The sequence below is a fragment of the Canis lupus genome, chromosome 28, assembly GCF_003254725.2.
Source record: "Canis lupus dingo isolate Sandy chromosome 28, ASM325472v2, whole genome shotgun sequence".
Classification (NCBI taxonomy): Eukaryota; Metazoa; Chordata; class Mammalia; order Carnivora; family Canidae; genus Canis; species Canis lupus.
In genome coordinates this window covers 1,765,309-1,788,126 of record NC_064270.1, presented here as the reverse complement: position 1 = coordinate 1,788,126, position 22,818 = coordinate 1,765,309, and the positions used below count along the sequence as shown (strand labels likewise).

General features: G+C 35.2%; 1 protein-coding gene across 5 annotated transcripts in view; it reads left to right on the top strand.

The window, feature by feature from the left end:
• PARG (poly(ADP-ribose) glycohydrolase) overlaps positions 1-22,818 on the top strand; it is a 137,938-nt gene that overhangs the window by 53,008 nt on the left and 62,112 nt on the right. For all 5 annotated transcript variants that reach the window (XM_025466378.3, XM_025466375.3, XM_025466374.3 and 2 more), the window contains 3 exons: positions 8,857-8,936; positions 12,716-12,776; positions 16,829-16,904. In XM_025466378.3, the coding sequence (XP_025322163.3) occupies positions 8,857-8,936; positions 12,716-12,776; positions 16,829-16,904 (217 nt within the window). The remainder of the gene's footprint in view (positions 1-8,856; positions 8,937-12,715; positions 12,777-16,828; positions 16,905-22,818) is intronic.

Here is a 22,818-nt window from a genome sequence, read left to right as displayed (position 1 = left end):
AGGTCACAAGAGAAGGGGTAGACCAGTTTCTGTCTTCTGTGCCTTCTCTCATCCACAAGGCTTTTATTTCTTCTTTGAGCATCAGTTTATGTATCAGTGCACTTCTGATAGCTCTGATCCTGCCAGGATAGGTTTGCTATTCCTCTGGGTTCTTAGGAAGGTCTGTACGAACCTCTGTTATGTGGAAGAGGAGGTATACAGAATTATGATGCTTAATTAGAAAGGGTATAGTTTAATAAAGGAAACCTTTCCTGAGGAAATAACGTTTGAACTAAGTATGAAAGGGTAAGTAGGAGTTTTTACCCAGGAGAAAAGGAGAAATGATTATATTCTGGGCAGGGAGTATGGTACATAAAAAGGCATTGTGGTAAAAGTGGCATGACATCCTCAGGGATTGAAAGAAGACCAGTACAGTTGCAGCAGAGAGGACAAGTTGCAGAAGGAGATGACAACCAGTAGGCGATCCTACTATGCCTACTAGGCCTTCCTAAGGCAATAGAAAGTCATTTGGTATGGGAAGAGGGGGAAGCTGATGCACTTGATCAAATTTACATTTTCAAAAGTTTGTTCTGACTACAGTGTGGGTGCTGAGTGGAAAGGGGCCATAGTACAATGAGTTTACCCAGTTAGGCGATTGCAATGCACCAAGAAGGAGAGGATGATAGCTGGGATTGTGAGTAGTGGGGGTGGAGGTATGGTGACATTTGAAGGGCAAGTCAGACAGATTGGATCAATGAGTGGGTAAAGAGAGGCATCCAGGGCACTACCTAGGTTTTTACAACCAGGCACGTGCCTTTAGTGTTCTCTACTTTTCCTGCTGTACCGCCTACCCTACTTTGTTAAAATTGTGGGTTTCATCCTTTCAGTGGGGACCGGGATTTTTTTTTTTTTTTAAATATTTATTTGTTAGAGAGCTGGGGAGGGGCAGAGGGAGAGAGAGAGAATCTCAAGCAAACTCCCCCACTGAGGACAAACCCTGATGTAGTGCTTGATCTTACAACACTGAGATCATGACCTGAGCTGAAATCAAGAGTCAGTCACTCAAGAGTCAGTCACATAACGGACTGAGCGACTCATGTGCCCCATTAGTGGGGAGTGTGGATAGGGATCTTACCTTTCATTAAATTTCATGCATTGTAGGCATTCAATAAATCCACATTGAGTGAATGAAAATAAATTTTGCAGGTGGAACATTTAAAGAGTTGATTAGTGGCAGAGTGCTAAGACTAAAACGTAGACCCTTTGTTCTTAGTCTGCTGTTTTTTATTTTTCAAACTGCATCTTATCCTTAGCATTTAGGAGATGTTTTATTTTTAAGCTATGTATAATTAAAGTTTTTGCCTTTGACTTATTTAGTATTTGGGGTAAGACTGAGAGAAAACAGAGCATTGGTATCTGCAGTTGTAATTGTAAGAACCTGTTTATTAACTATAATTTTTGGCTTAGTTAAGAAATTAATAAGAATTTATTTCTATTCGTAGTTAAGGACAATGCATCTCTTGCAGGTTTTCTTTTTAATATAGTAAAGGAAATGGTCAAATTTTGTATGTAAGTAAACAGTGGAAATTTGATTTTGTAGAAATGTAATTATCTGTTTCCATGAAGAGTATTAGTTATATTAATAATAAGGATCTCCATAGAGTAGTAGTCTTTCTGGTTTTTGGAATAAATGTTTGATTAGCTCCAGGATCACCAGGGATACTATAAATTATAAAATTTCTATCCAGAATTCTCAAGATAGTCCCAGTGGTTTTATGTTTTCCTGGTTTTGGATTTTGGTAAGCAGTAGCTCTAATTAATAATGCTTTAAAATTAGTGTTTCCATAGCCACTTACAGTTTGTTTCCATGGGATGAGTAGTCAGCTAATGAATGTATCTTGATAGTCCCTCAGATGTCTTAGTTACAAGCTTTCTTAAATTGATTCTTTGACTTGATTATAGACATTTTAAATTTATTTTTTAGATAAAAACTTTGCATTCTCTTACTAAGTTAAGGTTGTAGCAGAGAGCCTCTTCTCCAAAAAAGTTATTTTCAAAATTGTTAGGGATATTTTCAAACATACTAAAAAATAAAGGAAACAATATTATGAACCCATGTTTATTTAGCCAGCTTCAGTACTTACCAGAATCTTTTATTTTGTTCTTTTTTCACTTATCCAACCCCACCTTTTCTTTAAAAAACAAACAAACAAAAACTATTTTGAAACAAATTTCAGGGATCCCTGGGTGGCCCAGCGGTTTAGCGCCTGTCTTTGGCCCAGGGCGCGATCCTGGAGACCCAGGATCGAATCCCACATCGGGCTCCCGGTGCATGGAGCCTGCTCCTCCCTCTGCCTGTGTCTCTGCCTCTCTCTCTCTCTCTGTGTGACTATCATAAATAAATAAAAAATTAAAAAAAAAAACAAAAAACAAATTTCAGATGGTAAATTTCACCCAAGAAAAATTCGGTATTTCAGGACTCCTGGCTGGCTCAATTTATAGAGCATGCCATTTTTGCTCTCTGGATTGTGAGTTTCAGCCCCGTGTTGGGCATAGAGTTTACTTAAAGAGAAAAAAAAAAAAAAGAATTCAGTATTTAAACTCTTCACAAATAACAGTCTGATATCTTAGTTAAATGTTAATAGCCCTTTGCTCAGAAAAGATTAAAGCTCTCTGTGGATAATTACACATATACATTCCTCATCACATAAAACAAGAAAAAGCACATAAAGGGAGCCGATTAAGCATGATTAGAATTAGCAATTATAGGGGCGCCTGGGTGGCTCAGTCGGTTGAGGACTCTTGATTTCAGCTCAGGTTGTGGTCCTGGGATCAAACCCTGCACCCAGCTTCAAGCTCAGCATGTAGTCTCCTTATACCTTTCCCTCTGCTCCTCCCCCTGCTTACACACAGGAGCGTGCTCTTTCTCTCTCTCAAATAAATGAAATCTTTAAAAATAGAATTAGCAAAAAAAAAAAAAAAATAGAATTAGCAATTGTTGGCTTTAATAAGGAATAAAAAGTTATATGTAGAACATGATCTCATTTATGTTAAAATATCTGTATCTGTTAATACACGTCTATGTTCACATCGGAACATGTATGAACATGGAAAATGGACTGACAAAAAAAATGAATAAAAGTATGATTACCATTGGGTAGTGAGATAAATACATTTAATGCTTTTATTTCATCCTTTTCTGTGTTTTTGAAATTGTTTATAATAAGTACATATTACTTTTATAATCAGAAGAAAAGTAGTTACAAGTCAATGATCAGAAATGGAGCAGAAGACAAAGTTAATAAAAAGAGTAGATGATTTTTGTAATTTGATTTTGAGGTTGGAATCCCACAGATTTTTTTCAGTCTTTTTCAAACAACTAGTGTGGGTAGTAGCTTCTTCCTTCCTAATTATAGCCCCATAGACACAGTATCATAACCTCCCCTTCACTGTCCATTCAGCCTGTAAGAGAAACAAATCCACAGGGTCCTCTAAGGACTGGGCACCTGTTACACCAACAGCCTTCTTTTCTCAATAGTAAAATGGACCTCAGGTTTGGAGTGGCTGACAGGTAATAGTCAAGAAGTCTTGAGAAGGCTTAGCTTTTGTGATATCCCATTTCCTGCCACAATTACCAGAACCTGCATTAATTTTAATACATGTGTTAATTTTAAAGCATCATTTTTTTCAGCTAAACATCTGACGGGAATGCTGGCACATCTTAAGAAAGAGCATTTGTCTTTTTCATTGTGCTTGGTCATTTATCCTGAAGTCTGAGCTGGTTGGCTCTGAGTGACAGCATGTTAGGTTTGACAGGAAAAGAGGCTGAGCTATTTTTCTTAATATGGATTTGAACAATATAAGCATTTTATGTAAATAAATGTTGATTTCTTTGCTGGGCATGAGAAATTTTTTGCATAAGAATAATCCTTAATAATAATAATAATAATAATACCTAATATTTATTAAATACTTAACTATGTATGAATCACCATACTGTTATTTTTTACCTAATATTTCAAATTTATAAATTAGGTATTGTTTTTTTCATTTTTCAGTTGAGAAGATGAAGGCTTAGAGAGGATTGATTACTTCACCAAGTTAGCGGTATAATTCGGATTCAAACTCAGAATAAAGTTGGCTTCTAGAATCTGTGTCCCTTAACCATTCTGCTATCTGCCCTCCCTTTGAGTAAACCAGATTAGTACTTCTTACATCATAGCTAATCAGAAACTAGAACTATCCTTGGAAACAATTCTTGATCTGTAAAATGAACCAAAGTCATTCATCAGCCCGGAGTGATCATAAGGGATGACCATAAGGGATTTAAACTCATACTATCTCAATAGCATTTCACCAAATGAGAGTTTAATCTGTTGAAGATTTGAAATTAGGTATATTCTTATATTCTGGCTGATGGATGTTCTTTTGATCACCAGAATGTTGAAAATTAATTAAGGGCAGGTAAAGCCTATGGTAGTCTCCACAATTGATTTAGGGAATCCTAGCAGCCAGGATGTCAGCATTTGGCTGCACTGAGATGGTATGTGTTTAATAAGCCTAAACTAGCAAAAAAGAAAAACAGAAATTATGACTGTACATGATCATTGATGCTGTCTGTTGACAGCTTACTTTGATTCTGTCTACAGAGGTTTCTAGGTAGGGAAGCTTCTGTACTAAGGTTCAGTGAGAGTAAGTGACTTGTCAGCAAAACTGAGACTTGGATACTGTTCTTCTGTTCAAACTTGGTGCTCTTTCATTATATCTTACTTCCACTAGAGCAAAATGCTCTGACCGTGCTCCAGAAATGGAAAACGACCCAAAGTTCCCCTTTTTCATGTGACTTATGAAAGATCAAGTACCTAATTTGATGAGCCATTTGGTAAGCTGATTATGGAGGATTTTGTTGTGGTGGTGTTTTCTTTTTTGCCTAGTTGCTATTTATGGTTATAGTTTCTGGCAGTTGGGAGTTATGTGTGTGTGAGTGTATTTAGCCTCAAAGGGGCTATGGCTAGCTAGTTGATTGAATAATAAAAATGGTTAAGAGTACGTGGTGGGAGGCTGACGTCAACAAATTGAATAAGTCTTCCTGTTTTTATTTATTGTTGTGTTCTTCCAGCCCTGCTTAGTTATGTTAAATATCCTTGACCTTTTCCCCTGCTTGCCTTTCAGGGCCTAAACATCCATATAAAGGCTTCCAATGTGATTAGCATTGATGCTTTTGAGATTGCTTAGAAACTGATGGTCAGAGATTAATTGTGGGTTGCAGCAGTGGTCAGCCCAGGAGGCTTTTACATCTGCCTCTTCCCTGGATTGAAAGTGCTGTTGGGGCCATATGGCAGATTGCTTCACAGAAAAGCCAAAAATGACTTTGTGGCTAGGTTCCAGATTATCATTTGCATCCATTTTAAAGTGGAGGTTATACTGCGTTGAGTTTGATTTACTGTGTACTAATGGGATTAGTCCTTAACTTGAAATCACATGAGGGGACGTGTGTGTGTGACTAGAATTCAATTCCAGTAATATTACCAATATTCTATTCAGGGAAAGATTTTATTAAACTGTGATTTTATTTATACATATGGAAAGGAAAACACGAGTTAATAAGTATCTGACCTTTGATTGCCTTATTTCCTTAAAAATAAAAAGTTTTGTTTAGAATGAAAGTAAAGTTGCCTGAATGGCTTTTTCTGTTTGCTTTTCTCAATACTCTCTAATATTCAGTTAAATGCCAAAAAGTCCATCCTACATGCAGAGGGGTTTTTGTGGTCTATTTTTTTTTTCAAGATTTTATTTATTTATCCATGAGAGACAGAGAGAGAGAGAGAGAGAGAGAGGCAGAGACACAGGCAGAGGGAGAAGCAGGCTCCATGCCGGGAGCCTGATGTGGGACAGAGAGAGAGAGAGAGAGAGAGAGAGAGGCAGAGACACAGGCAGAGGGAGAAGCAGGCTCCATGCCGGGAGCCTGATGTGGGACTCAACCCGGGGTCTCCAGGATCACACCCTGGGCTGAAGGTGTTGCTAAACCGCTGAGCCACCTGGGCTGCCCTGTGGTCTAGTTTAAGTGCAGGCACATATACATGCCTGCTGACTCAAAAAGGCCTTCAAATACAAACCACAGGCAGTAGTTGAAAACCTAAATTTAAAAAAAATAGATGTTGAGAAGTTAAAAAATCAGATGGTGCTTGATTATTATAAAAAGGTCTCATTCTCTCTGAGTCTCTGTCTCTCTGGGTGCATTTCTGTCTCTTCCTTCCCTCTGTCCAGCCCCATCTCTCTTAGTCCCTTTGTCTCTGCCCTCTGAGACTCATCTTTTTGTGTTCCTCTTTTCTTGAACTCCTTTCGCAGTCTCTTTGTCTCCCTCCTCCCCCTAGATACTGTCTTCTTAGATATTATGTCTCTCTTGTGACTTTCACTCATGTGATTTGCCAGTGTTTTTATGTTATTTTCACTTGTTTTAATATCAGGATAATTTATTTTATTTGGGTGGCTATGCATAGTACTTTCAGACTTCACTGTTGTGGAATTTTAGATTTCATGCAAGGGTTTCAAACCTGCTTCATCTTCCTTGACTTTCTACCTCCTTGTCTCTCCTTCCTTCCACCTCACTTGGCACTTCCTGCTCCATCAGGAAAATGGGAAAGCATATTTGGTTACATAGTGATTTGAAATTAGCACAACAAATTAACAATACATTGCGATTTTGCTTGACTTTGTACCTATACAGTTAGGACCTACAAGATTAACAATGGGTGCTCATTTGTAGTGTGTGATAGTTACTGCCATATAATCTTCCAAGAAAGTCAATATTGGTAGGGTAATAAAATCTGTAGTCCCAAAAGGCTCTTAGGTTTACTAATTTGTCATCGTGGTTATGAAATATGTGAACTTAAGTGCAATTTTACAAACAACTGACCACAAATGGAAGCTAGGGACACTTTTTATGTTTGGGAGAATTATTTCTTAAGGACAACAGCCATTTTTTTCCCTTACTACACAACAGTTCTGTGGAAGAGGAACTTTAATTGTGTTATGTAGTACATCAGTTCATCTCTAAGAAAAGATGGTGGCTGCCTTTATATTTATACTGTTTCTCTCTACCAAGTAGTAAACCTGGAAAGGGATTTTGCAATGGTTCCCAAGACATTAATTTAGTAAATTATATTTATTTGATACTGGATGTTTAATTAAACTGCCAAGTGCCTTCTTCATTTTGACTATCATTTTGATTTAAATAAACTCCATCCTGGTTGACAGGATAGATAGAAGAAACCAAGCTAAAACCTGTACTCTCAAAGATCCTTTCTTTTAGCAGGCAGCTGGATTTTAGGAGTATTTGTGATAAACATTTTAGATAAGTATGTTCTTTTAGATGACTAAAAATTATCACACAGTCTTCTTTTTTTTTCTTTTTTCTTCTTTCTTTCTTTTCTTTTCTTTCTTTCTTTCTTTCTTTCTTTCTTTCTTTCTTTCTTTCTTTCTTTCTTTCTTTCTTTCTTTTTCTTTCTTTTTTTTTTTAGAGAGAGAGGAGGTCGAAGAGGCAGGGTGGGCAAAGGGAGAGAAAATCTTAAGCAGACTCTATGCCCAGTGTGGAGCCAACTCAGAGCTTGGTCTCACAACCCTGAGATCATGACCTGAGCCAAAATCAAGAGTCAGATGCTTAACCAACTGAGCCACCCAGGCACCCCCATACAGACACTCAAACTATTTTTAAAAATCAGTTCAATTTTACCTTTTTTTTAAAAATCAGTTCGATTTTAAATTTGTTTAAAATACTTTTCTGACATTAGTATTCTTCTCAGGAAATAAATATTCACACAAATCGTTTTCTCAGAAAATGACCCTGAATATAGAATTTCAGATCATCAAAAACAGGATCATTTGATATCTACATTTACTTCCCTTTTCCTAATTCATTTCAATTTGCCAATAGGATTTTCTTATGGAATTAACTCTTCCCTCTCTGCATAGTTACATAAGCTTGCTTTTCTAATCATGAAAACTTTTACCCATTTTGGCACTTATTAAAAAGAACTTTTACTTGAAGGGTTTCTGGTTGTAATGCCAGAGCATATGACTAGAGGCAGATAAATAATACCTCATCATTTATAGCTGCAGAATTTCTTTATAATTTTCAAATGCCTTTGGAGAGCTAGATCTCATGCCCAAAGCATGTTTTTATGTTTGAAATCTTTTAGCAAACTCCTTATTTAGGTCATATGCTTCCAAAGCCCTGCTTTTCTTTCCTCAGGATAAATTGCATTATGTGTTACCGTTAACAATGCTATGTCATTTTGAAGAAGACTAAGTAGTGCAAGTCCAGGTTTCTGGAAACTAAATGAAGGCACTGTTTTGGTTACTGTGCAAAGTGTGTATCTGTTTAACTACCAAAGATTGGTCCGTGCCCAAATACTTTGTCATACCTGCTTGTTATTGTCATAACTGCCCACTACCCTCCGTCCCCCAGTATAATCGTGTGGATTTTTTTCAGGGACTATTTTTGTTCAGCCATTTAACTACCCAGTAATATTATGAATTATTAGTATTTTCCATTGGGAAAATGATTGAGCATTAACTCGCCAGCCTAATTGACTTTGGAGGACCAGATGGTGCATTTTCCCTGGAGGAAGATAGAGGGGAGAAATGTGGTTGTTAGAGAGTGCCATCTGACTCAAACAACTTCTAAGAAGCCTGGTTCTAGTTGGTTTTAGTCCTCTCCAGATGCCGTTCGAACCCAGTTTTCCAGGTCTCTGTTATTATAGAATTGCCTTCCCTTGATAGCAATATATCGTTGCTAAATATATTTTATTGCCTTAATGTCAGTCATTAAGGCATTTTAAACCCCTTTTTTATTTTCTTTATTTTGTTTTTCTTCAGGTTGTTCGAAGGACGTTCATCAAGAAAACCAGAGAAGCTTAAAACACTCTTCTGCTACTTTAGAAGAGTCACGGAGAAAAGTAAATTCCTTTCATTCTTAATATAATTTTTATCACTAATTGGGATGGTTCAGATCAAGTGTCAGGTCAGAAACATTTTGTGTTCAAAGTACATCTTCCTGCCCAAACCAAATAATTCAGTATTATAATCTAGATTTTATGCATGTTATATACATTAAATGTGTGCTATAAATACATATGAGTTGTATATACTCTGAAATTAGATCAGCAGAACATACTTTAATAGGTTTTCATGAGTGAAAAACAGTAAATTAATACTCTGAAAAGAAGGTATATTGTCCAGGAAATATGTTTTGGGTGTTCTTTATTTTAAGAAGCATTGACTACTAACAGTTTATTTGCGGAGGACAGCCAGTTTGTTGCCTTCCTACCATCCTTCTCTTTTGTAGCCCCTTTACACACTTTGTAGAGTTCTTATGAAATAGTGTTATACTTAGTGTTTACAAGTTTGTCTTTTTTCTTTTGGACCTTGACCATACTGTTTTCCCAGAGACTAATTGTAACACCTGAGGCAGTGGTAGTAGAGGTCTAACCAGGGCTAGAAATTACCAGCTAATAATAATAGATTGGTACTGCTACTCCTACCCTAAGAGCTGGGTGCCCACAGACAAGCTTCTTAACACTTTCAAGCCTCAGTATCCTCATCAGTAAAATAAGAGAATAATGACCAACTACCTCATAGGATAGTTGTAAATGTTAAGGGAGAAGTTACACGAGTGGCCTTTCCTCCAAGTCAATTTATAAGGGAAACCAGAACTTCTTAAAGTTTGCTTTTGCTAAATAGAGCAGATCAACTCTGGTCAAGTGAAATGAATTCCTTTCAATTCTGATCATTCAGGTTGTCAGATTGTCTTAAGTACATCATTGGTTCATTCTAAGGTCAGTTTTCTGATAGTCTTCCTTTAGTGTGTAATCTCACATTACACTTGGCATTTTTTTCCTTTTGAAGTTATTGGCATTGAACATTGTTCAGAGTTTTGGAAAGAAGTCTGTTATCAGAATTTTGATATTTAACAGAAAAACCATGCTTCTTTGATAGAGGGCTACTTACTTGTTAGCTTATTTATTTTTACTTTTGTTTTCTATACTGAATGAAATAATAAAGGAAATGAAGTCTCATTTGAGTTTATGAGACATAAAGCCAAATTAGGATTTGTAATAATTTGTTGGAAAAATTAGAATTTTTTTTTTTTTGCTACCTTAAATTTGCTTTGCTAAATAGGATGAATTCTGTTATTATACCTAAGTAATTCAGAGCTTACTTTTCTGTCCTTGGAGTCTTAGTTCTCTAAGAGCTAACTTGCTTAAGTTTTAGGATTTTGTTTACTTTGAGGGAAAATGTTAATGTTTTGTTTATTCTTTTTTTTTCTTTTTTTTTGTTTTGTTTTGTTTTTTCAACTAAAAATTTATAAACCATCATAAATACTAGGAATTAGGCTGAAAAAAAATATAACTAGACATTTTATTTTCTGGCTTTTTCATTGTACATGGTAATTTAGTTCATTATGAAATATAATGACACATGTTATAAGTTTTTAGGATGTAAAGTTACAGGCTTAAAGAGGAAATAGTGGAATAAAAGACATTAACAAGCTAATGATGAATTTATATAGAAAGTCTAAAGTCTACTTAATAGAAACTACAGAAACCTATTTAAACCATATTACATCAAATCCAGGACATTGTAGAGTGTAAAAAGTGTCATTATGTTATATACTGCAAAGAAGGAAAAAACACTCAGGTTGAAGGATTTTAGGAGACCTCTTTTACATAGCTGATATACCAGAGGTCTGTACCTTCAGTCTAAGGACAGATGAGAAATTAACCTGGCTCTGCAAAAAAGGGACAAAAAAGAAACTGCAAGTGTCAATCTTGGCACTGGCTAGAGAAGATACAAAAAATCTCCTCTGAGAATTTGAACCACTAGCCTCAAGTTTGGAGTCTAAAGTCCTATTACCAGTGTGATCCACAAAAGCCTGCAACAGTGGATTTAATTCACAATGATCTCAGGTTGGTGGTGCTCCCAGATGACTGCAGAAGCAGATGCACATCTCTGGAAAAATTCAACGTTAATTTAGACTAGTGGCAATAGCTAGATACCTTCCATTATGAAAGATGTATTCCAGTTTCAGAGGCTTATTACCACATGAAAAAAAAATGTGCCTTTTAGAATTGATAAAATGATAAAATGTAATTCCATCAAGACCAACTTTTCGATGTTGTCAAATGTCTTTATTTTGTATTTTTAATGAGGATCTTGAGGTTGATTTTTAAGGGCTTTTTGAATTATTTTTAGTATAGTTTTAGATAAAATACTTATAGATGGAGTATTTAAAAATTGATAATTCATATGCAGCACATATTGTGATTTTATTAAGGGAAATATTTGATTAACCAAAATAAAATAGTCTATTCTAGTATAAAAGTTACCTTTTTATGGAAGAAAGGCAATAAGAATGCCCTCAAGTTCTTTTTGTTTTAATTATATCTAAAGAGCCATGTTCTGTCTTTTTTCTAGCTTTGCTAGTGATATTCATTTATGAATTTCTTTTGGGATCTCCTAGTATATATGAAAGACATTTAATATTCCTACTAATCTGTTAATTTGCTGAATGATGATACTGACATTAGTTTCTTATTAATAGAATTGCTTCTCTGGTGTTTGAATTGTTTAATCTCTTGTGAGTTTTATATATGTTATCCTTTTGCCTTAGAGAAATTTCTTAAGGAAATCTTAAGAATATTTTATAACCCATATTAACAAAATCCATCCATTAATGTTCTACTGTAATTCTTCCATACTATTTTTTGAGTTGTTACTACTTGTGACTGAGAGCGGAGAAATGTGGAATCATCCAGAAAAATGAAATGATTGTCAGGCTTTCAATGGGACTCTACCAGCATTATCACTAATAGTTTCTGACATATCTCTTTGCTTAAGAGCTTTTTGCTTTCTTTCTTTCTTTCTTTTTTTTTTTTTTAAACAGAAGTGGCCTGGCCTTTTTAGTTTGTTCTTTGATTTGAATCAAATTACTTTTGGCCTGCTGATTTATTTGTTGCTTTTGCCCCTAATTAGAAAAAAAAAAAAAAAAAAAAAGTAAATCTAACAAAAAAGGATCACATTCCTCTAAAACATACTGCATTTTGATCCCCTTATATCTACTCCTCCTTAAAAACTATGTCATCTTTCTTTTCTAACCTCTTAGAGCACAGTGATTCTTCCTTCCAGCTAAGATGACTTGTAAGTAGAACAATTGCATATCATCTAAGCCCTGGATTTAGCTTTGTCGACTCCAAAGGGCCTGTCAACAATTTTCTTTTTTAATGACAGACATTTTATTTTATTATAAAACATATAAATGTGTATATATTCACCAGTCTTTAGATGTAAGTTTAAGGCCTTTCTCAGAGAAGGAGTAAACATTAAAATTCAAATTCAAATTTGTCTTTATTGTATAAGCTACACTCATTAATGCACCCCTTTTTTTGGTTGAGTTTTTACAAATGTATTCAGTTTAGAAAACTTAACCAATAAGTACCATTGTGCTGTTGTTTGTATAGTTTTGTTTTAGTGAGGGCTTACTATTTTATAAAAAAAGAGTTCCTACTGTAAGGATAATACTGTTTTAAATCGGTTTTCTGTTGTATTCCAATACTAAACTTGATATTTTCCAATTAGTTTTATAACCATTGTTAGATCTATTATTTTACCGAATGTATATAATCTTTCCAAAATCAAAACTTCCTTTGGGTTTCTTTTTCTTTTATTGCTTTTGTAGAACCTACTGGCTTGGTGACATTTACAAGACAGAGTCTTGAAGATTTTCCAGAGTGGGAAAGGTAATAGTAATAAAAATAATCGGGAATCTTAGAAGGGCTCTTTTACTGTACTAGGATTCTATTTTGCAACTCCTGGAAAGATGGTTTCCCAGACTCTTAATTGCTAGGGAATTTCCTATAAATGATCCATTGATAGCTCTCATTTTGAGCTCTCATTGTTGGAAAGGTCATGCTGTATGATTCAAAGTCTGCAAGCCTTTGACTTCTACTCTTTGCCTTAGTTTTTTTCTTCTGAAACAAAGTCCTGTTTAGAATTAAGGAGTTTTGTGTGAAGACACTACTATTAACTGGAACACCAATATTTAATATTCATCCTTATACTCCTCTTGGTTAGCATGTTTGTATTTTATGGCTTTTCATTCTGGAGGACAAGATGGAGGAAAATTTTTTTTGTTAATCTAAAGTGTTAATAGTAATTTTCTAGAATTTGTCTGAGTGACCAGAATTTTGAAGTTTGACTGTTCATGTGTACTATTGGCAGATTTCGTGGAAGTTGCTAATTTACTGAGGTTTTTTCCTTATTATTTATCTGCAAATAACTGAGAAGAATAGTAACCAATCTGAGTTCATGCAGATTTGTAAATTCCTTCATGCCCTGAACTAGTTAATACATTTCCTAATCCAGAGCAGATCCCCAAAGCACTTAAGAATAGATCAACTTTTTCATCGCATATGAGAACATGATCAAATGTACTGTGCATATTTGTGTATGCATTCATGTTAAGTCTTATTTTTACTTTCTCTTAATTTTTATTTACGGGAGTTAACTTGAGGAAGCACATCTACTTAGGTGGCTTTCCTGTGGTGTTTTTTTATCCATCAAAGATGTTCGCGAGGAGAAAGAAAAACTTACTTTAGGAGGCTAACTGCATGGCTGAGATGATTATCAGTAGAAGGAAGTAGGTAAAAGATTAAACAACTGGAATATAAAAACAAAAACAAAATTGAGTAGAAAGGAAGGGAACATGTATAGCAGTTTGGACTCTTGGCATATTAGAGATGAAAGGGACCCCAGGAAATCATCTGCTCTAACTGTATCCTAAAAATATCAATCAACTCTATAATACCTGTGATAGGTGACAGACAGCTTCAGTAATGGGAAATGCACCATTTCACCTCAATGTAGAAGATCAAGATATTCCCCTTAACTTTGATAGGCACAATTTAACTTGGTAACTTTTCTAACTTGTTTTATTTTATTGACTTCTGTTCTGTTCTGTTTTAGTGCTTCATAAGTTGGAGAATGTAATTAATCAATTTCTCAGACCCACAGAACCAGAACATGCATTCACTTAAAGAGGGAGGATAAAGAAGAGATGAAAATTGTTGGTGTTCCCAAGAGTATGGGGCTAAATGGGTGCCAGGAAGTTAGAGGTTTTTCTGATTTCCAAGTTTCTGCCATGTTACAGTTAACCCAGTGATTATCAGCAAATATCTTAGCTAGGCTTAGTTAATCACAGAGATTCATTATCGTCTGTGTCTTTGATTATGACTGGTATGAAAGATTTGCTGGAGCCAAAAGGGGAGACCTATCAAGAAGGTGGAGGATACTTTAAGAAAGCTGTCTAGCAATTTCATAATTTTATTGAGTATTATACTGTATGTTGACAGCTTTAGTTAGGAAGAATAGTTGAAGAACAGATGAGATTTCTGTTTTGAAGTCCTGAATGACAAACTAGAGATTTCTGGATCATGCTTCTTTATCTTTTCAGTAGTGTCCTCATGGGTGGTCTCCCTTAGCATAAAATGGCTAGGAAAGTAGGATCAAAAAACAAACAAACAAAAAGAAGTTAAAAAAAATCCAACTTGTGTCATAACTTTCTATAAGAGATTTTGAAAGTAATTTTTCTAAAGGTAAAGCATGTTAAGTCTTTAACTTCAAATTCTTGATGCTTTATTGCTTGGGCAGGTTACTTAAATGTTTTCTGTGCATTGTTTTCCCATCTGTTAAAAAGAGATAGTAGTAATAGGGTTGTTGTGAGGGTTACATGAGTTAATGCAAATGAAGCTTTTAGAACATATACTGAATTGCCTTCTGTTTAAGGCTGTCAGTCTATTGGACAGGAGTTTCTCCAGAAAGGTATTTGGACTTACTGAAATTAGGAAGAAAGTAAATCCCAATAAGGTAAATAGCGCTTCCCCAGTTAAATTGTTTTAAAAAATATATAATTGGGTCACCTGGGTGGCTCAGTCAGCTAAGTATCTGCCTTAGCCTCAGGTCATGATCTCAAAAGTGCTGGGATCTAGCCCTGTATCAGGCTCTGCTCAGCAGGGGATCTGCTTCTCCCTCTCTCACTCTGTGTGCACACTCTCTCTTTCAAACGAATAAATAAAATCTTTAAAAATGTGTATATATATATATATATATATGTATATATAATTGTTTTAAAAAATATATAATTCCCTCCCCAAAAATGAATGCAACCCTTATATAAGTTAGGTATTTGGATCTCATCTGTTATATTTTATTATAATTTATATTTTTTATTAAATAAGTAATCGGGAAAAATCTATTACTGAAAAATGCCCTCACCAAATACTGTTAATAAAATGGAATTGGTTTTTAAATATAATGAAAGCCAGGTAAACACTGTAAGGGAGGAAAAACTTTTTTCTCAAACCAGTCAGGATCTGAAAATTAAAAGGACAAAGACTGATTAACAGGAGACAAACACAAACTTATTATTTTTTTAAGATTTTATTTATTTATTCATGAGAGACACAGAAAGAGAGAGGCATAGACATAGGCAGAGGGAGAAGCTGGCTCCATGCAGGAAGGCCGATGTGAGATTCAATCCTGGGACTCCAGGATTACACCCTGAGCCGAAGGCAGATGCCCTTAACCGCTGAGCCGCCCAGGCGTCCCAGCACACAGATTTATTTGATGTAAATTTTACATGTCACAGGAGCCTTCTTAAGGAAATGAAGGCCCAAAGAAATAGACCCACATACTTTTATGTCAGATTCAGTGAAGAGTGGACATCTTTGTGGAATATGACAGATTAAGAAGTATGAGGTAATTGTAGTTATCGGGGAAAAACTTAGCAAGGCCTGTTTGTTAGAATTCTTGGCATCCTTTCTTCTTCAGAGATAGGAATATTCCTTTCCTCCAAATACAGAGTGGACACCTTGCACATGAGGGTCTTATTACATGTAGGGAAGAACTGTGCGGAGGGGAGGAGGTCATAGTGACCCTGCTGCTTCTGCCGTTTTCTCAAACTTAATTAATCTTAAGGTATTTGATATCCCATGGTGCCACATTTTGCGGTAGCACGTTAGTGACCATGGTATATGAAAGCGAAAGAAAATAATTGTGACTTAACAGGTACTAGATTAATTCATCAGTTTTATTAACATAAAAGTACCATAGATCAGATTTCTGTGGCCTGTATTTTCATCAAGATATTACCACCACATACACTCATACACTCATTTTTATCAAACTACTGAAAATAGACCCCATCTCAATATCATATATGATTTATTGCCAAAGTTTTTTTTTATTTTTCTTCAGGTTGCCAACTGTAGGATAACAATAAAATTGCATAGATCTTAATTTTGTTTTTATATTTTGAGACTTTTTCAACTTTTTTTAAAAAGATTTTATTTATTCATAGAGATGCAGAGAGAGAGAGAGAGAGAAAGAAAGAGAGAGGCAGAGACACAGGCAGAGGGAGAAGCAGGCTCCATGCAGAGAGCCTGATGTGGGACTCGATCCAGGGTCTCTAGATCACACCCTGGGCTGCAGGCGGCGCTAAACCGCTGCGCCACCGGGGCTGCCCGACTTTTTCAACTCTTGAAGAGAAATATTTTGTAGAAAAAAATATGGATTTCAAAACAGCATGTTATCTCATTTTAATTTAAATATGTATGTTTAGTATTTGAATAAGAAAAAGTTTGGGAGAATCTATATCAAAAACGTTAACCAGGCATATGTTTCTGGCTTTTAAGATTCGTAATGGTTTTAATATTTCTTCTGTAGTTATGTATATTTTCCACATTTTTCCTTAGTGAAGTTCATTGAAAGTAAAGGATTATCTTTTAAATTGTAGATGTGAAAAACCCCTGACTCGATTGCATGTCACTTATGAAGGTACCATAGAAGGAAATGGTCAAGGCATGCTACAGGTAGGTGAATCACAACAGAGTGCTGTTTGGGACTTACTCTTGTCAAGCTTCTGACAGCAAAGGAAGTTTGAAAACCTGTTTATTTCTCTCCTAAACTGATTTAATGCAAAGAAGCATGATAGCAGAATGGAGAAAAACGCCAAACAGATCATTTTGACAGTCTTGGTAATACTGTTATTTGCCAGTGTATGCTGTTTCTTAACGTGCGCCTCTTTAAAAAGCCTTTGACGGAAAATTTTAAGATCTGGGCAACATCAGGTTTCTTAGTTCAGACATTGATTGTAGATTGACAGTGGAGGAAGTTCCCTGGGTATGGTCTTGACAGCTATCACCAAGCAGTTTTGTTCTTTTTCTTTAAAGGCTCTTTCTCTGCTCCAAATGATGACCAGCTTGAAATGTTTTTCTGCCACCAACCTTGTATAGGTCTTAGGAGGCAGATGTCTAAAAGATTGATAAGAAAGTCCTCTCTCCCATATATAACAGCTTTAGGCACATGAGCCAACTCTGCTTGGTGTCCTTTACCTGTTTCAGAGCAGGTAATTTTGTCCATGTCTTGATCTTTGTTATTAATCTGTGTTACTACCTTTATTTTAAATATATATATTTTTGGAAAAAGGAGTTAACAAATAAAACACCCTATGTATCTAGCTAAATTGTTGTGGCACTTAACCTGAATACATGCTTTTCTTTTTCTTTATACTGATTTCTTTGAAAAATCACTAATCAGAGACAAAATGTAGTGATTTGTGTTCTTATCCAGTTTATAAGAGCATTGTAATCTCAGTTTTCTTTGAAAGATGTTGTATATCATTTCACTTATACTGGAAATTGCTGATTTTTCTTCTTAGATCCTTATTTGATGCTTATATTGGGTCAGAAGCTAAATCAGTTTCCTGAGATTGGACTAACTGTTTGAATAACTATGTATACTGTAAAATAACTAGACTGACTTGCGTTTGGCTAGTTATTATATATTTATGCTCTCAGTGCTTAATGAAACAGATTCTTTTTAGAATGGCCTCTTAAAAGACATATTTAAAATCTTCAAAGGGGCAAACCATGTTTTGTTTTAAATCATTCTCTCTCACTAATTTTTTGAGATTATAAACATTTAGATACTGGATTAACATGTGGTACTTAAATTTTTTTTTTCTTAAATTTTTTTAAATTTGTATTTAATCATTACTTTTTCTTAAATAAACAGTAATTTTGAAATATGCTTAAAATCTGTTCTAAATGAATGTTACTTTTTTCCCCACATTTCTATCTTGATGACGTTCTTTTCTACATTAAAGTCTTAGATTAACTGAGGGAGTCTTAATACACGTGAAATAAACAAAGCTACTGCTAGTTAGCACCACAGGAATGCTGACCTTTCATCACAATACAATCAGCAAGTAATTATTTAGCAACATTCAAGATTGAGATTCTTCCCACTTTTCTGGAATATATTATAGACGAAATGTGAAACCTCAATACATTAAAAGAATACCATAAAGGCTTCTATTAATTATTCTCCCTATCCATGCCACGTATCCCCAGGAGATCGGGGAATATTATATTGCAGTATTACAAAGCTCCTTGTGTAGCATATAAATTACATTATGCTGAATGGCAACAACAAAACCTCTCTAAGGATTGTTACCATTTCTCCTTTTCGTAAAGTTATAATTCAGAAACTGAGCAATCTGAACAAGTAGCTTTAAAGTAAAGTAAGTTGAAAATGGCTAAAAATATAGAAGCCCTCATATGCTTGTTTTCATATGCTAGAACAGGTTTCTTACCTGTAATAGAGAGCCTTTTATTAAGAACTTTTTAAAGTAGTAGACAGTTTTTTCTAAAAGACCCCTGCCTCCAGAGGCGTATTGAGTTTAGTATAATGTATTTATTTCTATGCATACCTTTCAAATAATAAATTTTGGCCTTTTATTCAAAGAATGAATAATAGTATGCACATTGAATATATTTCATTTATCATTACCAAGTTGTACATAAGTTGGATAGAACTTACCTTTTTATTTTAGTTGTGTACCATGTTCCAGTAAAAATTAAGTTTCATTGATCTTAAACCTTGTTTGTTTCTCATTTGTGTTCACAATACTGTTATGCTTAGCTAATCTTTTGATTTTCAAGTGCTGTCCATTTTGATTTTTTGCTAGGTCTCTCATTCCTTCACTTTTTCCCCCACTGACCTGTTTGAGGCCCTAGTAGTTCTTCTCTGAACTATACAATAGTCACCTAACCAGACTCTGTGCTTTCAGTTTTACTCCTCTCCAACTCATTCTTTCAACTCTAGCCTAAATTATCGTTCTAAAACACAGGTCTAGTTGTAACTTTTCTTTTTAGAATTCCAAGAACCTTCAAAATTAAGTAAAACTTTCCTTGACCCCAGAATACCTCATCAGCAACTATAATCCTTTACATACTCTACATTGCAGACAGGCATGAGGTATCTACCTACCACTGTCTTTCATATAGCTCTGCACAGTTGTTGTTTTTTTTTGCCATGTCCTTGTGCAGTTATTTCCTCTGCCTGAATGTCAGCAAAATCTTAAATGAATGCCATGTCCCGTTGCTCCAGTTTTAGTTAATTGTATTATTTGGGAATGATCTAATACATTCTAGTGGGTTATTTAATAATCATCTTATTCTGCTTATGTGCTGGGATCTCAAGATTACAGATGCTGTGAAGTCAAGGCTCACTTCATATTCATCTTTGTATCACATGGTTCTCAGCACAATATTCAGTTGATCTTTGTTGAACATTTTAAGCCATGAATCACCCAGTGCATAATGAACTTATATATTGTAAGCAACTAATTCTAATCAATGGACTAGGTTAGCCAAAATTCTTTTTCTTTTTTTCTTTTTTTTTTAAGATTTTACTTATTTATTCATGAGAGACACAGAAAGAGAGGCAGAGACACAGACAGAGAAACAGGCTCCTCACAGGGAGCCCGATATGGGACTCAATCCCCAGACCGGGATCATGCCCCTGAGCCAAAGGCAGATGCTCAACTGCTGAACTACCCCCAGGCATCCCTAAAATTATTTTTCTATATCTACTAAAGAGTTACTCTTTTTAAATTTATTTATTTATTTATTTATTTTTTTTTTAAAGATTTTATTTATCTATTCATGAGAGACACAGAGAGAGAGAAAGAGGCAGAGACACAGGCAGAGGGAGAAGCAGGCTCCATGCAGGAAGCCTGATGTGGAACTTGATCCCGGGTCTCTAGGATCAGGCCCTGGGCTGAAGGCGGCGCTAAACCGCTAAGCCACTCGGGCTGCCCGAGTTACTCTTTTTTTAAATGTGATTTAGTATGCCAGAGTATAAAATATATATGATTCTCTGTGATAACTCATTTCAAGAACTTGTCCAGTCATATATTCAGTGTTTTTGAAGTTCTTCTCTAATGAAAGAAGACTATATCAAAAGATTCGTATTCTTGTTTTACTCTTCTGTAAAATACGCCTCAAATTACCATTTAGTATCATAATTGCTTTAGAGAACACAAGTTTTAAGGAATCTTGTATTTGACAATAGTCTGAAAGTATATGTAAAATAATAGAAAAAAATATATATTAGTCTCTGCCCCTGGTTCTTTGCACAGAGGTCCTAAAACCCTTGTAATATCCTAACTGATAGGTGTACTGGGAGCATCTTTTGTTTTAATATTTGGTCTTTGACCCTGATTCCTGAAACAGAGCTCCTAAATTCCTTGGAATTTCCTAGGTTACAGGAATGTTTTATTCTGATGAGATGACTCTTGGTGGAGTTCCTGCATAGCTTCAGGATGGGGACTGATCACCAAAAGGATTGAGCCATGATTAGAGGTTTGGAACTTTCTACCATAATCCCCAACTTCTGAGAAAGGGAGAGGGACTGAAAACTGTGTTAATGATTGATCATCCTTAAGTGATGAAGCTTCTACAAAACCTCAAAAGTGCAGGATTCAGAGAGCTTCCAGGTTGGTGAGCATGTGGAAGTGTTAAGAAAGTGCCTTGTCCAGAAAGGTGTGGAAGCTCTATACCTCTTCCTACTTACCATGCCCTATATATCACTTCATTTGTTTGTTCATCTATATCCTTTATTATATCCTTTTTAAGAAATCAGTAAACTTAAGTGTTACCCTGAGTTTTGTGAGCTGTTCTATCAAGCCACAGGAGCAGGTCATAGGAATTTCAACTTATAGCTGGTCAACTAGAAGTATAGTTGACAATTTGGGACTTGCAGTTGCTGACTGAAGTGGGACAGTCTTGTGGGACTGAATCCTTAGCCTGTGGGATCTGATGCGAATTCCCGGTAGATAGTGTCAGAGCTGAATTGAATTATATATAGGACACCCACCTGGTGTTTCAGAATTGCTTGATATGTGGAAACCCACATGTCTGGTGTAGAAGTATTATGAGTGTGGTAGTGTAAGAGTAAAGGAGAGACACAAGAGTATTTCTTTATATACAGTATATAAGCCTCTCTTACATTACTTGCTAAATTCTTTTTATGTATATATGGCTATGTATGTATACAAGGTGTTGTGCATGCGTGTAATCTAACTCCTTGAATACAAAAATCTATGGCAAAGCTGGAATCTATTTCTTACATATTGTTCCATAGAGCTTAGCATAGTGTTGAACACATTGGAGTGGTTAGTAGGTTTAAGACAAATGATGCTGAGTTTGCTTTTTCTTGAGGATTGTGTGATTCATCTTCATTAATAGGAATTTGAGGATCCCATTATAATATAGTACTCCTCAGAAAGCTTATGCATAATTTTAACTAAATTTGAAATATTAGTTGAATCTTTAAGTTTTTATTAAAATTCCAGTTAACATACAGTGGAATGTTACTTTTAAGTGTACAATTTAGTGTTTCAACCCTTAAGTACAACACCCGATGCTCATCACAAGTGCACTCCTTTTTTTTTCTTTTTTTTTTTTAACAAGTGCACTCCTTAATCCGCATCACCTATGTAACCTATTCCCACCCCACCACCACCACCACTACCTCCCCTCTGGTAGTCATCAGTTTGTTCTCTATAGTTAAGAGTCTGTTTCTTGGTTTACTGCTTTCTTTTTACCCCCTATGATTGTTTTGTTTCTTAAATTCCACATGAGTGAAATCATACGGTATGGGTCTTTTTCTGACTTATTTTGCTTAGCATAATACTGTCTAGTTCCATCTACATTGTTGCAAATGGCAAGATTTCATTCTTTTTTTATGGCTGGGTAGTATTCCAGTTTGTTTATATACACACACATACACACCCCACTCTTCTTTATCCATTTATCAGTTGATGGACATTTGAGCTCTTTCCATAAACATGTCCTCTGATGTTTATATAGCAGCATTATCAGCAATAGCCAAATTATGAATCTTTGTTGTTCAAAAAGGTTTTCTGTTTTCATTTTTTTCTTTAGATATATTTAAAAAATAGTCTATAATGTTTACACAGTTTGGGATTTGCAACTGAATTTAGGGTGAAATTTCCATCTCTGTAGTCTTTCACAGAAGAAAAAGATTACCCAAAAAAGAGCAGTTACTAAGTTTTTCAGTTCTTTTAGGATAAGTGTTTGGTTGCTATATTCTATACGAAAGATAAGATTATATTAAAATCATAAGAAATCCATAAATGGAAATTGAATAGTGAATGGTGTAGAAATGATCTTGAAACCTTTCCAAATAAAGTTTCCTTTGATTTGTGGTCCTTGCAGTACATACAAGGTTTGTAAACTACAAGTTTGTTAATTACAGTGAGATGGAAAGAGTGCAGTCAACCACAATCTTTTCTTCCTGGGAAGATTACTAATTTGGGGATTGATTTATATGGAAAATGAAAGGAAGAGGGAGAGCACTTCTTTATCACATATGTGGGTATTAGATCATCATTTGACATGCCATATTTTAACCCAA